We start from the raw sequence: 15,557 nt of genomic DNA, 5'->3' as shown, positions 1-15,557 counted from the left end.
CAGGCAAGCAGTCATGTTGACCACACTCCTCTGCTATAGACTTCATAGAGCTTTTTTTCCAATTATATATGGACTTTATTAGATTGAAGTTGTTTCCACATATTTCTAGTTGTTTAAATATTTTTATTATGAAAGATATTTACATATGATATCAAGGTAATGTTCACCTGAAAAAATGAGATTGGAAATGTTCCTATTCAATTCTTTGGTATAATTTGAGGAGCACTGATGTTAATTTCTCTTGAAATTCTCCAATGAGTCATCCAAACTTGAGATTTTCTTTTTTGAGAGCTTTTGGATTATGGGATTCAAGCTCAAGTTAAGTTTAATTTTTTTTTTTTTTTTTTGCAGTTTTGGCCCGGGCTGGGTTTGAACCCACCACCTCCAGCATATGAAGCCAGTGCCCTACTCCTTGAGCCACAGATACTGCCCTTAAGTTTAATTTTTTTAGTCCTTCATGATTCATTATGGTAGCCTGTTTCAAGTAATTTATCAGTTTTATCTATTTTTTCAATTTTTAGTGAACAGTTGCTATATACAGAATTATTCTGCATATAATTTTATTCTTTTATAATTCTGTTTATTTTTGTGGCATCAAATGTATTGTCACCTTTTGCATTTATAATTTTTGTGTTTCATTCATTTTTCATTTTTTCCTAGTTAATCTAGCGAAAGGTTTGTAAGGTTGTTGTTTTTTTTGGCCAGGCCTGGGTTTGAACCTGCCACCTCTGGCATATGGGGCCAGCGCCCTACTCCTTGAGCCATAGGTATCACCCAGGTTTGTAAGTTTTAATAATCTTTTCGAAGTGTTACTGCTATTTTTTATTTTCTTTCTCTGTTTTATGTGTCTAGTTATTACCTCCAACAATTTCCTTCTTTAAGTTAAATTAGTTAACTAATTAACTAATTAACTTAGTTTCACTTAAGATCTACCCTCCATAAAATTTTATGTATATAATGCACTATTATTAACTAAATACAATGTGCTGCATAGTAGATATTTGGGCTTATTTATATTTCCTAAAGAAACTTTGTATCCTTTGACCAACACCTCCCTGATTCCCTGTTTTCTCAGTTCCTGGTATCCAGCCTTTGAGTCTGGTTTTGGAACTTTGCCTATTAGTTCTGTGATGTAAGTGGGATCCTGTAGTACTTCTTTCATGTCTGGCTTATTTTCTACAGTTTATTTACATCTATGTTGTCACCAATGACTTGATTTTTATTTCTTTTTAAGGCTGAGTAATTATTATATGTATATAAAACTTTTATTCATTTATCTATTGATGGGCATTTTGGTTGTTTCTGCGTGGTTTTTTTTTTTTTTTTTTTGCAGTTTTTGGCCAGGGCTGGCTTTGAACCCACCACCTCTGGTATATGGGGCCAGCGCCCTACTCCTTTGAGCCACAGACACCACCCTGTTTCTGCGTTTTGGCCATTATGAATACTGCTTCAGTGAACATGGGATCAAAGGTAGCTCCTTAAGGTGCTGATGTCCATTCTCTTGGAAATATACACAGAAATAAGATTGTTAAATCATATGGCAGTTCTATTTTTAATTTTAGGAACATCCAAAATGTTTATCATAGTGGCTGTACTAATTTACATCCTTGCCAACAATGTACAAGGGTTCCCTTGGCTCCACACCCTTGTCAACACGTGTTAACTGATTTTTTTCTTTTTTTTTTTTTTTGTTTTTCCTTTGAGACAGAATCTTTGTCATCCTCAGTAGAGTGCTCTTGCATCATAGCTCACAGCCACCTAAAACTCTTGGGCTCAAGCAATTCTCTTGCTTCAGCCTCCCAAGAAGCTGGGACTACAGGCACCTGCCACATCACCAGGCTATTTTTAGAGACAGGGTCTCACTCTGACTCAGGATGATTTTGAACTCATGAGCTCAAGCAATCCACCCACCTCAGCCTCCCAGAGTGCTAGGATTATAGGCATGAGCCACCACACCTGGCCTGCTGTCACTTTCTTTAAGTGTGGAGAATTATTTTTAGTGTTTTTATAATTCATAACTATAGATGATCAAATTCTTCTGGTTTTGTTTATCTGCACATATCTGTATTTCACCTTCACAAAGATAGTGTCCCTGGATATAGAATTTATAGAAGAAGAATATATTGTATCAAGGCTTAAAAATTATATTCTCTTATGATGAGAAGTCAGCCCTAATTCAGTTAATCATATATTGATTATTCCTTGTCTACTTTGAAACTCCTTTCTCTATCTTTGTATTTTAGCACTGTGATAATGATCTGCATTCCATAGTTTTGTTTGTTTCTGCCCCAGTTAGGAATTATTTGTCTCTGTGGCTCTATAAATTGACACATTTCACAAAATTTGGGAAGGTGTTAGACATTGTCTAAAAGAATATTTTTAATGTTACGTTCTTTGTAATAGACGGTTTGATTTAGACTCCCAACTGTCTCCCCGATCCAGTAGTCAGTAGCTGAAATTTTCTTTTCTTTTTTCCAGCATCCAGGGGCTGCTTTTTCTTTCTACTCTTCATTCTGAAATTCCATCATCAAGTTGAATATCTGCCTTTAGTCATTTTCAGTCTGCTGTGGTTAGGCCCATTTAGTGAATATTTCCTTTCAGTTACTGGATTTTGTAGCTCTAGTATTTACCACGGCTTTTTTATTAAAACTTACTCTTGGGCAGCACCCATAGCTCAGTGGGTAGGGCACTAGTCACATACACTGAGGCTGGTGGGTTCAAACTTGGCCTGGGCCAGCTAAAACAACAGTGACAACTGCAACAAAAAAATAGCCGGCATTGTGGCTGGCACCTGTAGTCCCAGCTACTTGGGAGGCTGAGGCAAGTGAATCGAGCCCAAGAGTTTGAGGTTGCTGTGAGCTGTGACGCTACGGCACTCTATGTAGGGCAACAGCTTGAGACTCTTGTCTCAAAAAAAAAAAACTTTTACTAATAATTTCTGTAATTTATTATTTTATCATGGTTGAAATTTGAGATGATGTTTGAAATTGTCTGAGGTAATTTTTTTGGTGTTTTGTTCTTCGTTTATGCTTATTCTGAAATTTCATCATCATGTTCAATGACTGTCTTTGGTCCTTTTCAATCTGCTGTTAGTAAGTCTGCAGAGTTTTACACCTGTATCCATGTGCAATTAGCGATTGCACTCCAATAGAGAGCTACAACCGTGCCAGGCAGTTTGTTTTCAAAGAATTTCTTCAGTCTAATTTCTGACAGTATTTGGTTGTTGTCCAGTAGCTTAGATGAAAACCTTGTCGATTTATTTGCAAGGAGCAGAGCATTGGCTTATATAGGCTTTTCATTATTTTCCCAAACCCTCATTCTTAGTCCTATTCATTTTTTCTATAAATATATTTTGAAGAACAAGCCTAAATATATGTATTCTTTTTATAAAATTTAAAAAGCATGGAATGAATGTTACTAACCAGTTTGTTTGCATTTCTTACTTTTTTGGTTATAATCCAGACATTGAATGAGTATTTCTCACTTGATTTAACATAAGTAGCATTTAAGGTTTTAGATTACATGAAGACTTTATGTGTAAATGTCTGTTTTATTTATACTTACCTAATTTTAACGTATTTTTTTAAAACTTTTTTTAGAGATGGGGTCTTGGGATGTTGAATAGGCTAGCCTAATCTATCTGGGATTAAGCCATTCTCTTAGTAATTAGGACTATAAGCCACTATGCCCAGCTCAACAATTATTTATTAACTGTCAAAATGTTAGGTAGACTTACATCTTTATGAGCCTTGCCTTAAATTCTGATGTTATTAATATTTTTGTGTGTAAAAATGCTTCTTATTCATGAACTTGAGAATACTTTTTTTTTTTTTTTGGAGGCAGAATCTCAAACTGTAGATTCAAATGTTAGGTAGACTTACATCTTTTTTTGAGCCTTGCCTTAAATTCTGATGTTATTAATATTTTTGTGTGTAAAAATGCTTCTTATTCATGAACTTGAGAATACTTTTTTTTTTTTGGAGGCAGAATCTCAAACTGTAGCCCTGGGTAGAGTGCTGTGGCATCATCATAGCTCACAGTAACCTCTAATCTTGGGCTCAAGCTGTCCTCTTGCCTCAGTATTTTCTATTTTTAGTAGAGATGGGATCTTGCTTTTTGCTCAGACTGGTCTCAAACTCTTGAGCTCAAGCAATCCACCTACCTTGGCCTCCCAGATTGGTAGGATTACAGGCGTGAACCACCATGCCCGGCCCTGAAAACACTTGATATCAGCTGTGCTGGTTTTTCCTCACAAGAAACGTGCTAGTTCTCTGCAGATTCTCACATTATCTAGAGTTAACCACAGACCTTGTAGCTTACATATTTATTACCCTAAGTGTGACCTTTCCATTCAGCTACAAGTAGGAGTCATCAAGTAATTCACACTTCTGTCCATCTTCAATGTAAATAAGGGGTACCGTCACCCCCTCCCATGTTAAATAATTTGCTAGAACAGCTCACAAAACTTAGGAAGGGTACTTTATTTGCTATAATTGTATTACTAGTTTATTATAAAGGATGCAACAATAAATACTGCCAGCTACTTGATGTGTTCATTAACCCAGACACTCCCTGTGTATTCACTGGAGTATAGGAAGGTCCCAGTACATTAACATGATTAATTAAATCATTGTCCATTAGTGATTGAATTGAACCTCCATCTCTACATAGTGACTGGGCAGTGAGGTTTGGAGGCTTCCATTATATCTTCTCAAGTTCCAAAAACAAGAGTGGTCTCAGCTATGTATGTCTTACTCTCTCTGGCATCTGGTATTATTGTGTTTAAAGGTCATATCATCATGTGCTCTGACATTTCCCTCATTACATATCCATCCCATTTATTCGTTATTTTATTCTCAGCTCCAATTTCTCATTTTCCCCATTTCTCACCACATTTTTCCACCTTGGGAAGAGACATTAGATTCAGTCACAGTGCTGGTTTAGATTGCAGACAGCAGTACTAGTCTAGCAAGTGCATCCCCCTTAACTACTCCCATTCATATAGGGTAGGGTTACAGAGGTATAGAACTATAACACTAGGCAGTATAGCTACATTTACTTATAACCCACATGGAGTGAAGACACAAACCATTCCATAATTCCATTAGGCATTATGACACTACAGTTTAAAAATAGAGTTTCAGTTTCTTGCTTTCAAATTATCTCTGATCTAGCACCCATAGCTATAGCCTTAGTTTTCTGATCACTGCATCTGTTTAGGAAGAAGAAAGTTAAGGTGATTTCGGGAAGAAAAAAAATCAGATAATACAAGCATCTTTACCTACTCCTCTTCCCCAGGTGCTGCTGAGAATAGGAATCTATCTAGTGAGGATCCTCCCTAAGTTCCCCTAATCCCTTCTGTTTATATCTTCTCTCATTTTAAATGAGCCGTGTTTATGAGTTCATGTGTAATTTCTGTATGTATAAAACCAAACTGTAACCTAGCCATGGTAAGACCAGTTGCTCAAGGCTTCTTATCTGTGGCTTCAGGCTGGTCTTGAACCTCTGAGCTCAGGCAATCCACCCACCTCTGCCTCCCAAGTGCTAGGATTACAGGTTGAGCCACTCCGTGCGGCCCCCAGACTATACACTTTTAAGAATTACTCAGTAGAGGCGGTGCCTGTGGCTCAGTGAGTAGGGCTCCGGCCCCATATGCCGAGGGTGGCGGGTTCAAGCCCAGCCCCGGCCAAACTGCAACAAAAAAATAGCCAGGTGTTGTGGCAGGCGCCTGTAGTCCCAGCTGCTTGGGAAGCTGAGGCAAGAGAATCGCGTAAGCCCAAGAGTTAGAAGTTGCTGTGAGCCGTGTGACGCCACTGCACTCTACCTGAGGGCAGTACAGTGAGACTGTCTCTACAAAAAAAAAAAAAAGAATTACTCAGTAGAACTTCCTGGAAAGGTCTTGTGAAAAATAAGTAAAATTAGGCTTGAAATAATTAGACCAGAAATGTCTAAGGTCTGTGGCTTAAAAGGCCACAGTGTGGAGAATACCAGATTCTATTACAAAAGAATGATTTTTGTGTTTGTTTTCCTGTAGGGAATAAAGGCAACCTGTGTGTGTGTGTGTGTGTGTGTTTTCACACTTCACGGAAGGGGCAGACTATGTACATTGGGGCAGATTGTGTTAAAATTGATGAGGTGCTACAAGCATTGGAGCATATTAGTGAGGGATGGTGAGTCCAAAATCTCAACTCACTTGTCAGAAATTCTACCTTTTCTGGAAAACATCTCAAATAGTTTAAGTAGTTAGCTAAAAGCTCATCAATCCCTACTGGCCTGACAATATAAAACATGAGAGAAATAGTATTATAAATAACAGATAGAGGCTGGGCACGGTGGCTCACAACTGTAATCCTAGCAGTCTGCTCTGGGAAGCAGAGATAGGTGGATTGCCTGACCAGCCTGAGTAAGAGGGAAACTGTGTCTCTAAAAAAATAGCCAGGGGTTGTGACAGGTGCCTGTAGTCTTAGCTACTTGGGAGGCCGAGACAAGAGAATCACTTGAGCCCAAGAGTTTGAGGTTGCTGTGAGCTGTGATGCCATAGCATATTACTGAGGGTGAGAAGTGAGACTCTGTCTCAAAAATCAGAAAAATAAATAACAAAGAGTTCATTGAAATTTGTTCATAGATTCAGTTACAGTAGCACAGAGCTGTTTGTTTTGAAATCACTTACTTTAACAACCTTTTTCAATGATATTTTTATGTAGTTTTAAAAGGCTTTTATTCCTCATGCAAATGAACATAGTCTTCTTTGTTGACAGTTCATAATCCTGACTGAAGCTTTTTTTGCATATTCTCTTTAATCATTTGAAGATTTGGGGTAATAATCTCATTTAATATTTTCTGAATTGATAATGCAAGTCTCTGGACACTGTATAATAATCTTAATTTCTATCATATTATAAATGCATCTTTAATCATATACTTGTGTTTATTTTCTTTTTCTTTCTTTCTTTTTTTTTTGTTTGAGACAGAGTTTCATTTTGTGGCCCACAGTAGAGCACAGTGATATCATAGCTCACAGCAACCTCAAACTCTTGGGCTCAAGCAATCCTCTTGCCTCAGCCTCCCAAGTAGCTGGGACTATAGGCGCTCAACACAATGCCCGGTTATTATTATTATTATTATTTGGAGTCAAGAGTTTCAAGCTGCCACCCTGGGTACAGTGCCATGGTGTCATAGTTCACAGCAGCTTCCCACTCTTGGGCAGAAGCTATCCTCTTGCCTCAGTTATTTCTATTTTTTAGTAGTGATGAGGTTTCAAACCTCGGCTGGTCTCAAATTCCTGAGCTCAAGCTATCCACCCTCCTCGGCCTCCCAGAGTGCTCATGTTTATTTTCAGTGCATTCTTTCTCATACTTCCTATGGGTAGATGGCTAGATAATAAATTTTCACAATCATGAACAGTAATCGCTTTAATTTCTTTAACTAACTCAACATATCAGCATACAATAGAACCTCCATAGTTGTTGACCACCTCTCTACATTGACCACTTCTGTATTTTGACTAGTTTCTTACAGTCTCTTGGGTGGACTCTCTATAGTACACCACCTCCCTAAATTGACCATCTCCATATGTTGAATTTGTTACATTCCCTTGGTGGGTCAACTTACAGAGGTTCTAGTGTAGTTGTTTTCACTTATTTTAGTTTGCTTTGGGTGATGTCTGTGTTCATTGACTTCTAATATTAGTTTTATTACAGTTCATGTTAATTTTATTCACTTGGTTATTGTTCTCCCTGACAGATTTTTTTCTGTCAAGGTAATTTTTTGTATTATTTTCTGTAAAGGTAATTATTTTTATCTTAATTATTAATAGATACCTTGTGGAGGTTTACCAACCTGTGTATATACCATCACATTGAATCTAGAAGATCCCTTTTCCTTTTAGAGTGCCTTTCCATATAGCTTGCTTTGGAAAATGAACACTGTCATCGTTATTTTCTGGTCACGTGAACTGGAATAAATCCAGGCTCTGCAGCTTACTGGATGTTTGAAAGACATTCTTCTTGTGCCAGAAGCATTGACATCACCAGTGAGCTGGTTAGAAATTCAGGCTTCACCCCAGATCTCCTGAATCAGAATCTTTTTGATTAGATCAAAATAATTTTAACTAGATCTCCAGTTTATTGCTGTACACATTGAAGCTTGAGATGTAATACCTCCTAAATATACACACCATCTCAAATATAGACACATTTATCCTGTATGATGTAAATGTTGCACTCAAAAAGATAAATGTTCGTCTTGATGCCCTTAATTTTATACTGTATCATTCAGATAACTAATATCTACAGTGGTTTTGTGGATCTTGTGTCATCCTCTTTCCTCATATTTAGAGACTACATTACACAATATTTCTATATTAAAAATTATCTTTTTGAGTAATTCCAGAGACTGGGATAGGGGTAAGAAACAGTATTCGTATTCTTCTATCATTTCACCTAAAGTCAAATTAAGAACGCTTCCCATGGCCACTTTGTGAATATGCGTTTTTATTTTAGGAACTGTTGACGTTCAAGGATGTGACCATAGAATTTTCTCCAGAAGAGTGGGCATGCCTGAACCCTACTCAGCGGAATTTATATAGGGATGTGATGTTAGAGAATTACAGAAACCTGTTCACCCTGGGTGAGCATAATTTTAATACACAATTTCTGTTTCAAGGATTTTATATTTTTCCTTTGTAGAATGTTTTTTGGGAGTTCCTGCTTTATGTGAATGAGTGTCAAATTTTTGTTTCCAAGGAAAACTTAAGGATATTTTAGTATAGAAAAAAGTCTCTAAAATGATTTATCTTGACATTACTCTTACTCTTTCTTGAGATGATTTGTAGTTTAGTGGTAATTTCAGAAATTTAATGGCACAAAATGTTGTTATCTACACCTTAAAATACAATTTCTATCATCAATTTTTGATTCACTAGTACTGGGTAATAAAGATAAGGACCCACAAATTTTATATACTTCCTCAATATTCTAAAGTTTCTGTCGGAAAATGATACTTTCTGATTAATTTTCTAAAGTATTCTGTAATGCTTTTTCTTCTCTACTTTGTACAATGGTAGGTTGGTAATTGGAGAGTCCTAGCAAGAGTCATATTACTTTTTTCTAATAAAACAGGTCTTGCTGTGTCTAAGCCAGACCTGATCACCTGTTTGGAGCAAAGAAAAGAGCCCTGGAATGTGAAGAGACATGCAGCAGTAGCAGAACAGTCAGGTAGGTGGGAGTGAGGGAAGCAGATGACTCAGGTGAGAGGTCCAAAGGTCAAGGAGGAAGCCAGACCTGAAAATGTGGTTGGGAAGCTCTGCTGCAATGGAAATGGTTTCAGGTAATTTTTTTTTTTTTTTTTTTTTTGCAGTTTCTGGCCAGGGCTGCGTTTGAACCTACCACCTCTGGCATATGGGGCCAGCGCCCTAGCCCTTTGAGCCACAGGTGCCGCCCTGTGGAAATGGTTTCTTTCTCTTAGTGTCAGATATATGGGCATCTCTATTTTCTGTTCTTAAGTTGTCTTAGGGACTTGACTTCCTTTTCAGTGATCTTCCTTCACAGTTACACTGAGAGTCAAAGTCCTGTTTATGGCTAATAAGGGACTGCAGGATTTGATTGCTCTTCCGCTGCTTTTCAGGTTGCAAAAATATCTGTGTATATTGAGGAACTCTGTGTTTTAAATTTTTAAACTTCCCTTTTTGTTTTTTAATTTTGAGACAGAGTCTCACTTTGCCATGCCTAGTAGAGTACCATGGCATCATAATTTACAGCAACTTCAAACTCTTGAGCTCAAGCAGCCCTCTTGCCTCTGCCTCCCAAGTAGCTGGGACTACAGGTGCCCACAACGCCCAGCTATTTTTAGAGATGGGATCTTGCTCTTTCTCAGGCTGGTCTCAAACTCCTGAGCTCAAGCAATCCACCTGCCTTGGCCTCCCAAAGTGCTAGGATTACAGGCATGAGCCACCGTGCCTGGTCTATTTAATTTTTAATAACTATCATTTTATAATTTTCTCTTGTTTAGTATGATGCTTACTTTGTGTCCTTTGTGTATATGTGTGTGTGTGTGTGACATAGACTTTCTTCACAAATAAAAGTTGTATAACTATATAATTATTGTATGTAGTGTAAGGCCTATGATAATATATGCACATATCAAGTTTATGAGCATATCTAACACTTCACAGTTATCTCTTTTTGGTACTTAGAACATTTAAGGTCTACTGTTAAAGTACATTTTAAAATAAAATAAATATTAATAATTTTTTATAAATATTAATGATATTTATAAATAAATAAACTATTTAGCTATAGTCACAGTGCTATACATCAGGCCCACAGAACTTATTTATTCATCTTACAACTGAAAGTTTGTACTGTTTTAATAACATCTTCCTATTTGTTCCCAACTTTGTACATTCTGCTTCTATGTATACAATTGTTTTTAGATTCTTTATGTAAGGGAGATCATGGCATGTTTGTCTTTCTGTACTTGGCTTATTTCAGTTAGCATAATGTCCTCTAGGTGCATCTAAGTTGTTGAATTGATTGAATAATATTTTTAGTTAATGAATAATATTCTGTTGCATAAATATGCCATATTTTATTTGTCCATTCAGCATTCACAAACATTTAGGTTGTTTTCATATCTGGGCAATTATAAATAATGTTGCAATGAATAGGGCAGTGCATATATTTATTCAACATACTGTTTAATTTCTTTGGTTCTATACACTGAAATGAGATTGCTGAATTCTATGTAGTTCTACTTTTGTTATGTTTTAAAGAACCTCCATACTTGTTTTCATAATGAATCTACCAACTCACAACTCACCAGTGTCCAGGACTTTTTGTTCTTCACATCCTTCCAAAACTTGTTATCTCTTCTGTTTGATATTAGCCCTCCTTGTAGATACGGATGAAATGGTATTTCATCATGATTTCGATTTGTAATTCCCTGATGATTGGTGACATAGAACACCTTTATGTATACTTGTTGGACACTTGTATGTCTTCACTGGGAAAATATCTAGTCTTATCTTTTTTTTCATTTGGTTTTATTGTAGTCATTATTATTTTTGTTTTGATTTATATGCATTCCTTATAGAATTTGGATATTAACCTCTTATCAAACATATGTTTTGCAAATGTTTTCTCCTGTCCTATAAATATTATTATTTTGTTTTATTTGCAGTGAACAAGCTTTTTAGATTGATGCAATCCAACATGCTTATATTTGCTTTTATTTTCATACTTTTGGTGTCAGATCCAAAAAAATCCATTACCAATATCAATACCAGGAAGGTTTTTCACATTTTCTTTTATTATTTTTTAAGGATTCATATCTTACATAAGTCTTTATTTTGAGATAATTGGAGAAAATGGTGTTAGAAAATTGTCATTATTTTTTTTTTCTTGGTGTATCTCCAGTTTTCCCACCACCAATTATTGATTAGACTATACTTTCTGCACTCTGTCAAAGATTAGTTGACTTTGTAAACATGGATTTATTTCCTGGGTCTCTGTTCTATTCCATTGGTGGTCGTGTCCCTTTTAACGTACATACCATTCTGTTTTTATTTTATTTGTGTAGTTTTGTAATATAGTTTGAAATCCAAAAGTATGATGGGCTCAGCTCCCATAGCTCATTGAGTAGAGTGCAGCCACAAACACCAAGGCTGGCAGGTTCAAGCCCAGCCCAGGCCAGCTAAACAACAATGATAACTGCACCCAAAAAATAGCCAGGTGTTGTGGCGGGCGCCTGTAGTCCCAGCTACTTGGGAGGCTGAGGCAAGAGAATCACTTAAGCCCAAGAATTTGAGGTTGCTGTGAGCTGTGACACCACAGCACTCTACCAAGAGCGACATACTGAGACTCTGTCCCAAAAAAAAGTATGATGCTCCCGGCTTTGTTCTTTATGATTACATTGACTATCAAAGTCTATTGTAGTTCCAAAAAATTTTATGATGGTGTTTTTTACTCCTGTGAAAAATGCCATCAGAATTTTGATAGGGAGCTCATTGAATTTAGAGATTACTTGTATTATATGGCACTTTAATGGTAGTTATTCTTTCAGTTTATACACAGGGGATAGTCTACACTTACTTGTCTTCTATTTATCTTATCATTATATGCATGTATTGACGCTTTTTGGTTAATTGGTTAAATTTATTGCCTTAAAATTAACATTTTGGTGTTATTAAAATTAGATTTTTTCTTTTTTATTTCTATTGATGTATGATATATAGATATTTGTATGTTAATTTATTAATAATATTTTGTTCATTTACTGAGTTTTTACTGAGTAAAACACATTTACTGCATGTTTTCATTTAAATAGTTTTTTGTGTATTCTGGTTTTCTAAGTATAAGATATTATCTACGGGAGGCACCTGTGGCTCAAAGGGGTAGGGCGCCGGCCCCACATGCCAGAGGTGGTGGGTTCAAACCCAGCCCTGGCCAAAAACTGCCAAAAAAAAAAAAAAAAAGATATTATCTACAACCAGTGACAATTTTTCTTCTTTATTTTCTATTTAGACAGCTTTTTTTTTTCTTTTCTCATCTAATATTTCTGCTTAGGATTTCAATACTAAAATAGAAGCATTGAAGATGGGTGTAATATAGCCTTGCATTGGTGTCTGTGCATTTGAAAGAGCCAGCACCTGTCATAGTTTTTATAAGCCGGTTTCAGCAGGTAAAGATCTTCCTTTCTTGGGGACCCAGGCTGATAGGGTCTTCTCTGGGTTTATGGATAAAAAGAGTTATAACTAGGTCACAATTCTGCTGCTATATATGCATTGAGGTCAGCCTATAGTGTTGGCCTGATGCCCGGGGCTTGGGTAGTTGTGAATCCTGTCTTATAATGAGCAGACTAGATTGTGTTCATGACTTTCATCTGTAGGTCAGGCAGTTGCAGCTGGTTCTGCATAGGGTGTATACCTGATACCAGTTATATGGATGAGTGCAGCTCCCACTGAATAAGTGGGAGGCTTTCCAAGGCCGCAGAATGGGTCCTTAGATGGGCAGTACTGGCCAAGGACTGTGGCTGAATAGGCTAGAACTGAGTCCAGATTTAAATATTCAGGACAATATGCTAGAATTTCATATTATGCAAGAAGTAAATTAGATAATTAGCAGGCATCTCATGTACTCAAAAGATGTACTTGAAAGTTTATTGTAGGCAGAAAGGAATCACTAGCATTGTCATCACTTTTAGATAATTTATATATCTAAATTATAATTTTCCCCAAGTGTTTATTTCACATAGCAGTGACTCTCATCACATTTCACAAAATTCATATTTTTACAATTTTGGAATATAAGTTTTTTTGGTTCCAAAGGGTGAAATACAGCCTTTTCAGTATATATACACCTATCAATGTTACAAAACATCTACAACACATGTTATAACTTACTGAAGTGTTTATGTGAAGTTCTTACAATTTACACACATATATGTATATATTATTGTTACAGATTCCTGACACATTTTATCATTATGTAATATCAAACTTTGTTTCTTAAGACAGATTTGAGCTTAAGTACATTTTGTCTAATGTAAGTAATTATGGCCACCTGCACCACTTGTTACTGTTGGCATGGATTTTTTTTCCTCCTTTTATTTTCAGCCTATTTGGCTCCTTAGAGGTAAAATGAGTCTCTCATCAGCAGAATATTATAGGAACTTATTTATTCTTAATTAAGCCATATTATCTTTTTTAAAGATTTTCATCTGTGTTTTAAGTAATTATTGAAACAAATGAAGTAATTTTAGCACTCTTTTACTGCTTTCATTTTTATTTTATTGACTTTGTAGTTAATTGCTTTGCTTCATTTCTCATTTTCTTTCATATTACATCTGTACATATTTTCTTTTGAAACACTTTAAGGTAATGGAGAGTACAAAAACTTCTGAAAGCTGTAACTATATAGTTCAATTTCACAAGTCAACTTGGACTGACATCCTCCACTTGTTATCAGTGTGACAGTTATATCATTTTATGTTGTACATGTATTAATAGAGAACTTTTAAAAGTTTTTTTTTTAATATATATTTTTTAAAGACAGAGTCTCACTTTGTCACACTTGGTAGAGTGCCATGGCGTCATAGCTCACAGCAGCCACCAGCTCTTAGGCTTAGGCGATTCTCTTGCCTCAGCCTCCAGAGTAGCTGGGACTACAGGCACCCGCCACAACGCCTGGCTATATTTTTGTTGCAGTTTGGCCGGGGCCAGGTTTGAACCCACCAACCTCAGTATATAGGGCCGGTGCCCTACCCACTGAGCCACAGGCGCCGCCCAAGAACTTTTAAAAGTTTTGAAATAACATGCTTAAACTTAAATGTGTTATAAAAGCTGAATTACATTAGTACACACCCCACATTTGTGAAAATGACTGGTTTGTCTGTTTCAGTTTACTGCATGTTAGCATTTCCATCTATTTTCATCAGACTTTACTTGACTGAAAGTATAACTTACAACTTCACATCATATTTGATAATATTTATGTAGTTCCTGTACTTAGGAATGCAAGATTTGACTTTGCTTCTTAAAGCTGGATTACTGTCTTTCTCTTCTGTATAAGAGAGAAAGACAGGTATTTATTAATAATTTAAGGGAAGAGTAATCTCTAATGATCTCTAATATCATTTAAATGCCTAATTCTTAATTTTTTATTAAAGCTTTTTAGGAATAATTATAGTGTGTTTTTATGAAATATTACTGTCCTATCTATATTCTAATTATTCAAAATCATGGATGCCTAGTCACCCTTGAAAATGACACTGATGTAGAATTCTTCAGTAACTTTGTTTCTTCGGAATTTCATGGGCTAAAGTTTCTTTTAGTTTTGTAATTTTATAGTTCTGTTTCATTTTTTAAAGTAGGGCACCTCCTATCAGTCAATTATGTTTTTACCTTTTACCTATGTATTATAAATGTGTATGAAAATGTTCAACTGTATGCTTTAACACATTGTGAGGCAAGTGTTAAATATATAGTCCCAGCTACTTGGGAGGCTGAGACAAGAGAATTGCTTGAGCCAAGAGTTTGAGGTTACTGTGAGCTATGATGCCAGGACACTCTACCCAGGCTTGACAAAGTGAGACTCTGTCTCAAAAAAGAGAAAAAAAAAGAATTAAATATAAACCAGGTATATTTCTGTTTTCAGTATAAAAACCTATGTAAATATTACTTATAATTGTTTTTGAATAGTATATATTTTTTATTCCTGGTTGGTGAGCAGTGGTTATTTTATCTTGTCCAGGTGAATAATTATGAAAATTGTCTTAATTTCAGTATATACTTATTAGTGTATAAGCATTATGTTTGTGTGAAACATTTGTGTAATTTGAAGATAATTTTTGAAAAGCTTCAAAATTCTATTTTTGGTGTTATTGTTTTTTATTATAAAAATCATGACATTTGGATGGGTGGCACCTGTGGCTCAGTGAATAGGGTGCTGGCCCCATATACCGAGGGTGGTGGGTTCAAACCCAGCCCTGGCTGAACTGCAACCAAAAAATAGCTGGGCGTTGTGGCGGGCGCCTGTAGTCCCAGCTGCTCGGGAGGCTGA

General features: G+C 36.1%; 1 protein-coding gene across 5 annotated transcripts in view; it reads left to right on the top strand.

The window, feature by feature from the left end:
* LOC128572379 (zinc finger protein 724-like) overlaps positions 1–15,557 on the top strand; it is a 32,521-nt gene that overhangs the window by 7,223 nt on the left and 9,741 nt on the right. The window contains exons 3-5 of one of the 5 annotated variants that reach the window (XM_053572268.1): positions 7,889–8,032; positions 8,502–8,628; positions 9,120–9,215. The exons of 1 other annotated variant lie outside the window; for it this stretch is intronic. In XM_053572268.1, coding sequence (XP_053428243.1) covers positions 8,595–8,628; positions 9,120–9,215 — 130 coding nt within the window. In that variant the 5' untranslated portion in view covers positions 7,889–8,032; positions 8,502–8,594. Of the gene's footprint in view, positions 1–7,888; positions 8,033–8,501; positions 8,629–9,119; positions 9,230–15,557 lie in introns of those variants that run through there. 3 more of the 5 variants (XM_053572267.1, XM_053572271.1, XM_053572269.1) reach the window with 3 other exon arrangements.

Source organism: Nycticebus coucang, chromosome 20 (assembly GCF_027406575.1).
Source record: "Nycticebus coucang isolate mNycCou1 chromosome 20, mNycCou1.pri, whole genome shotgun sequence".
Lineage (NCBI taxonomy): Eukaryota > Metazoa > Chordata > Mammalia > Primates > Lorisidae > Nycticebus > Nycticebus coucang.
This window is presented reverse-complemented; position numbering and strand designations above follow the sequence as displayed.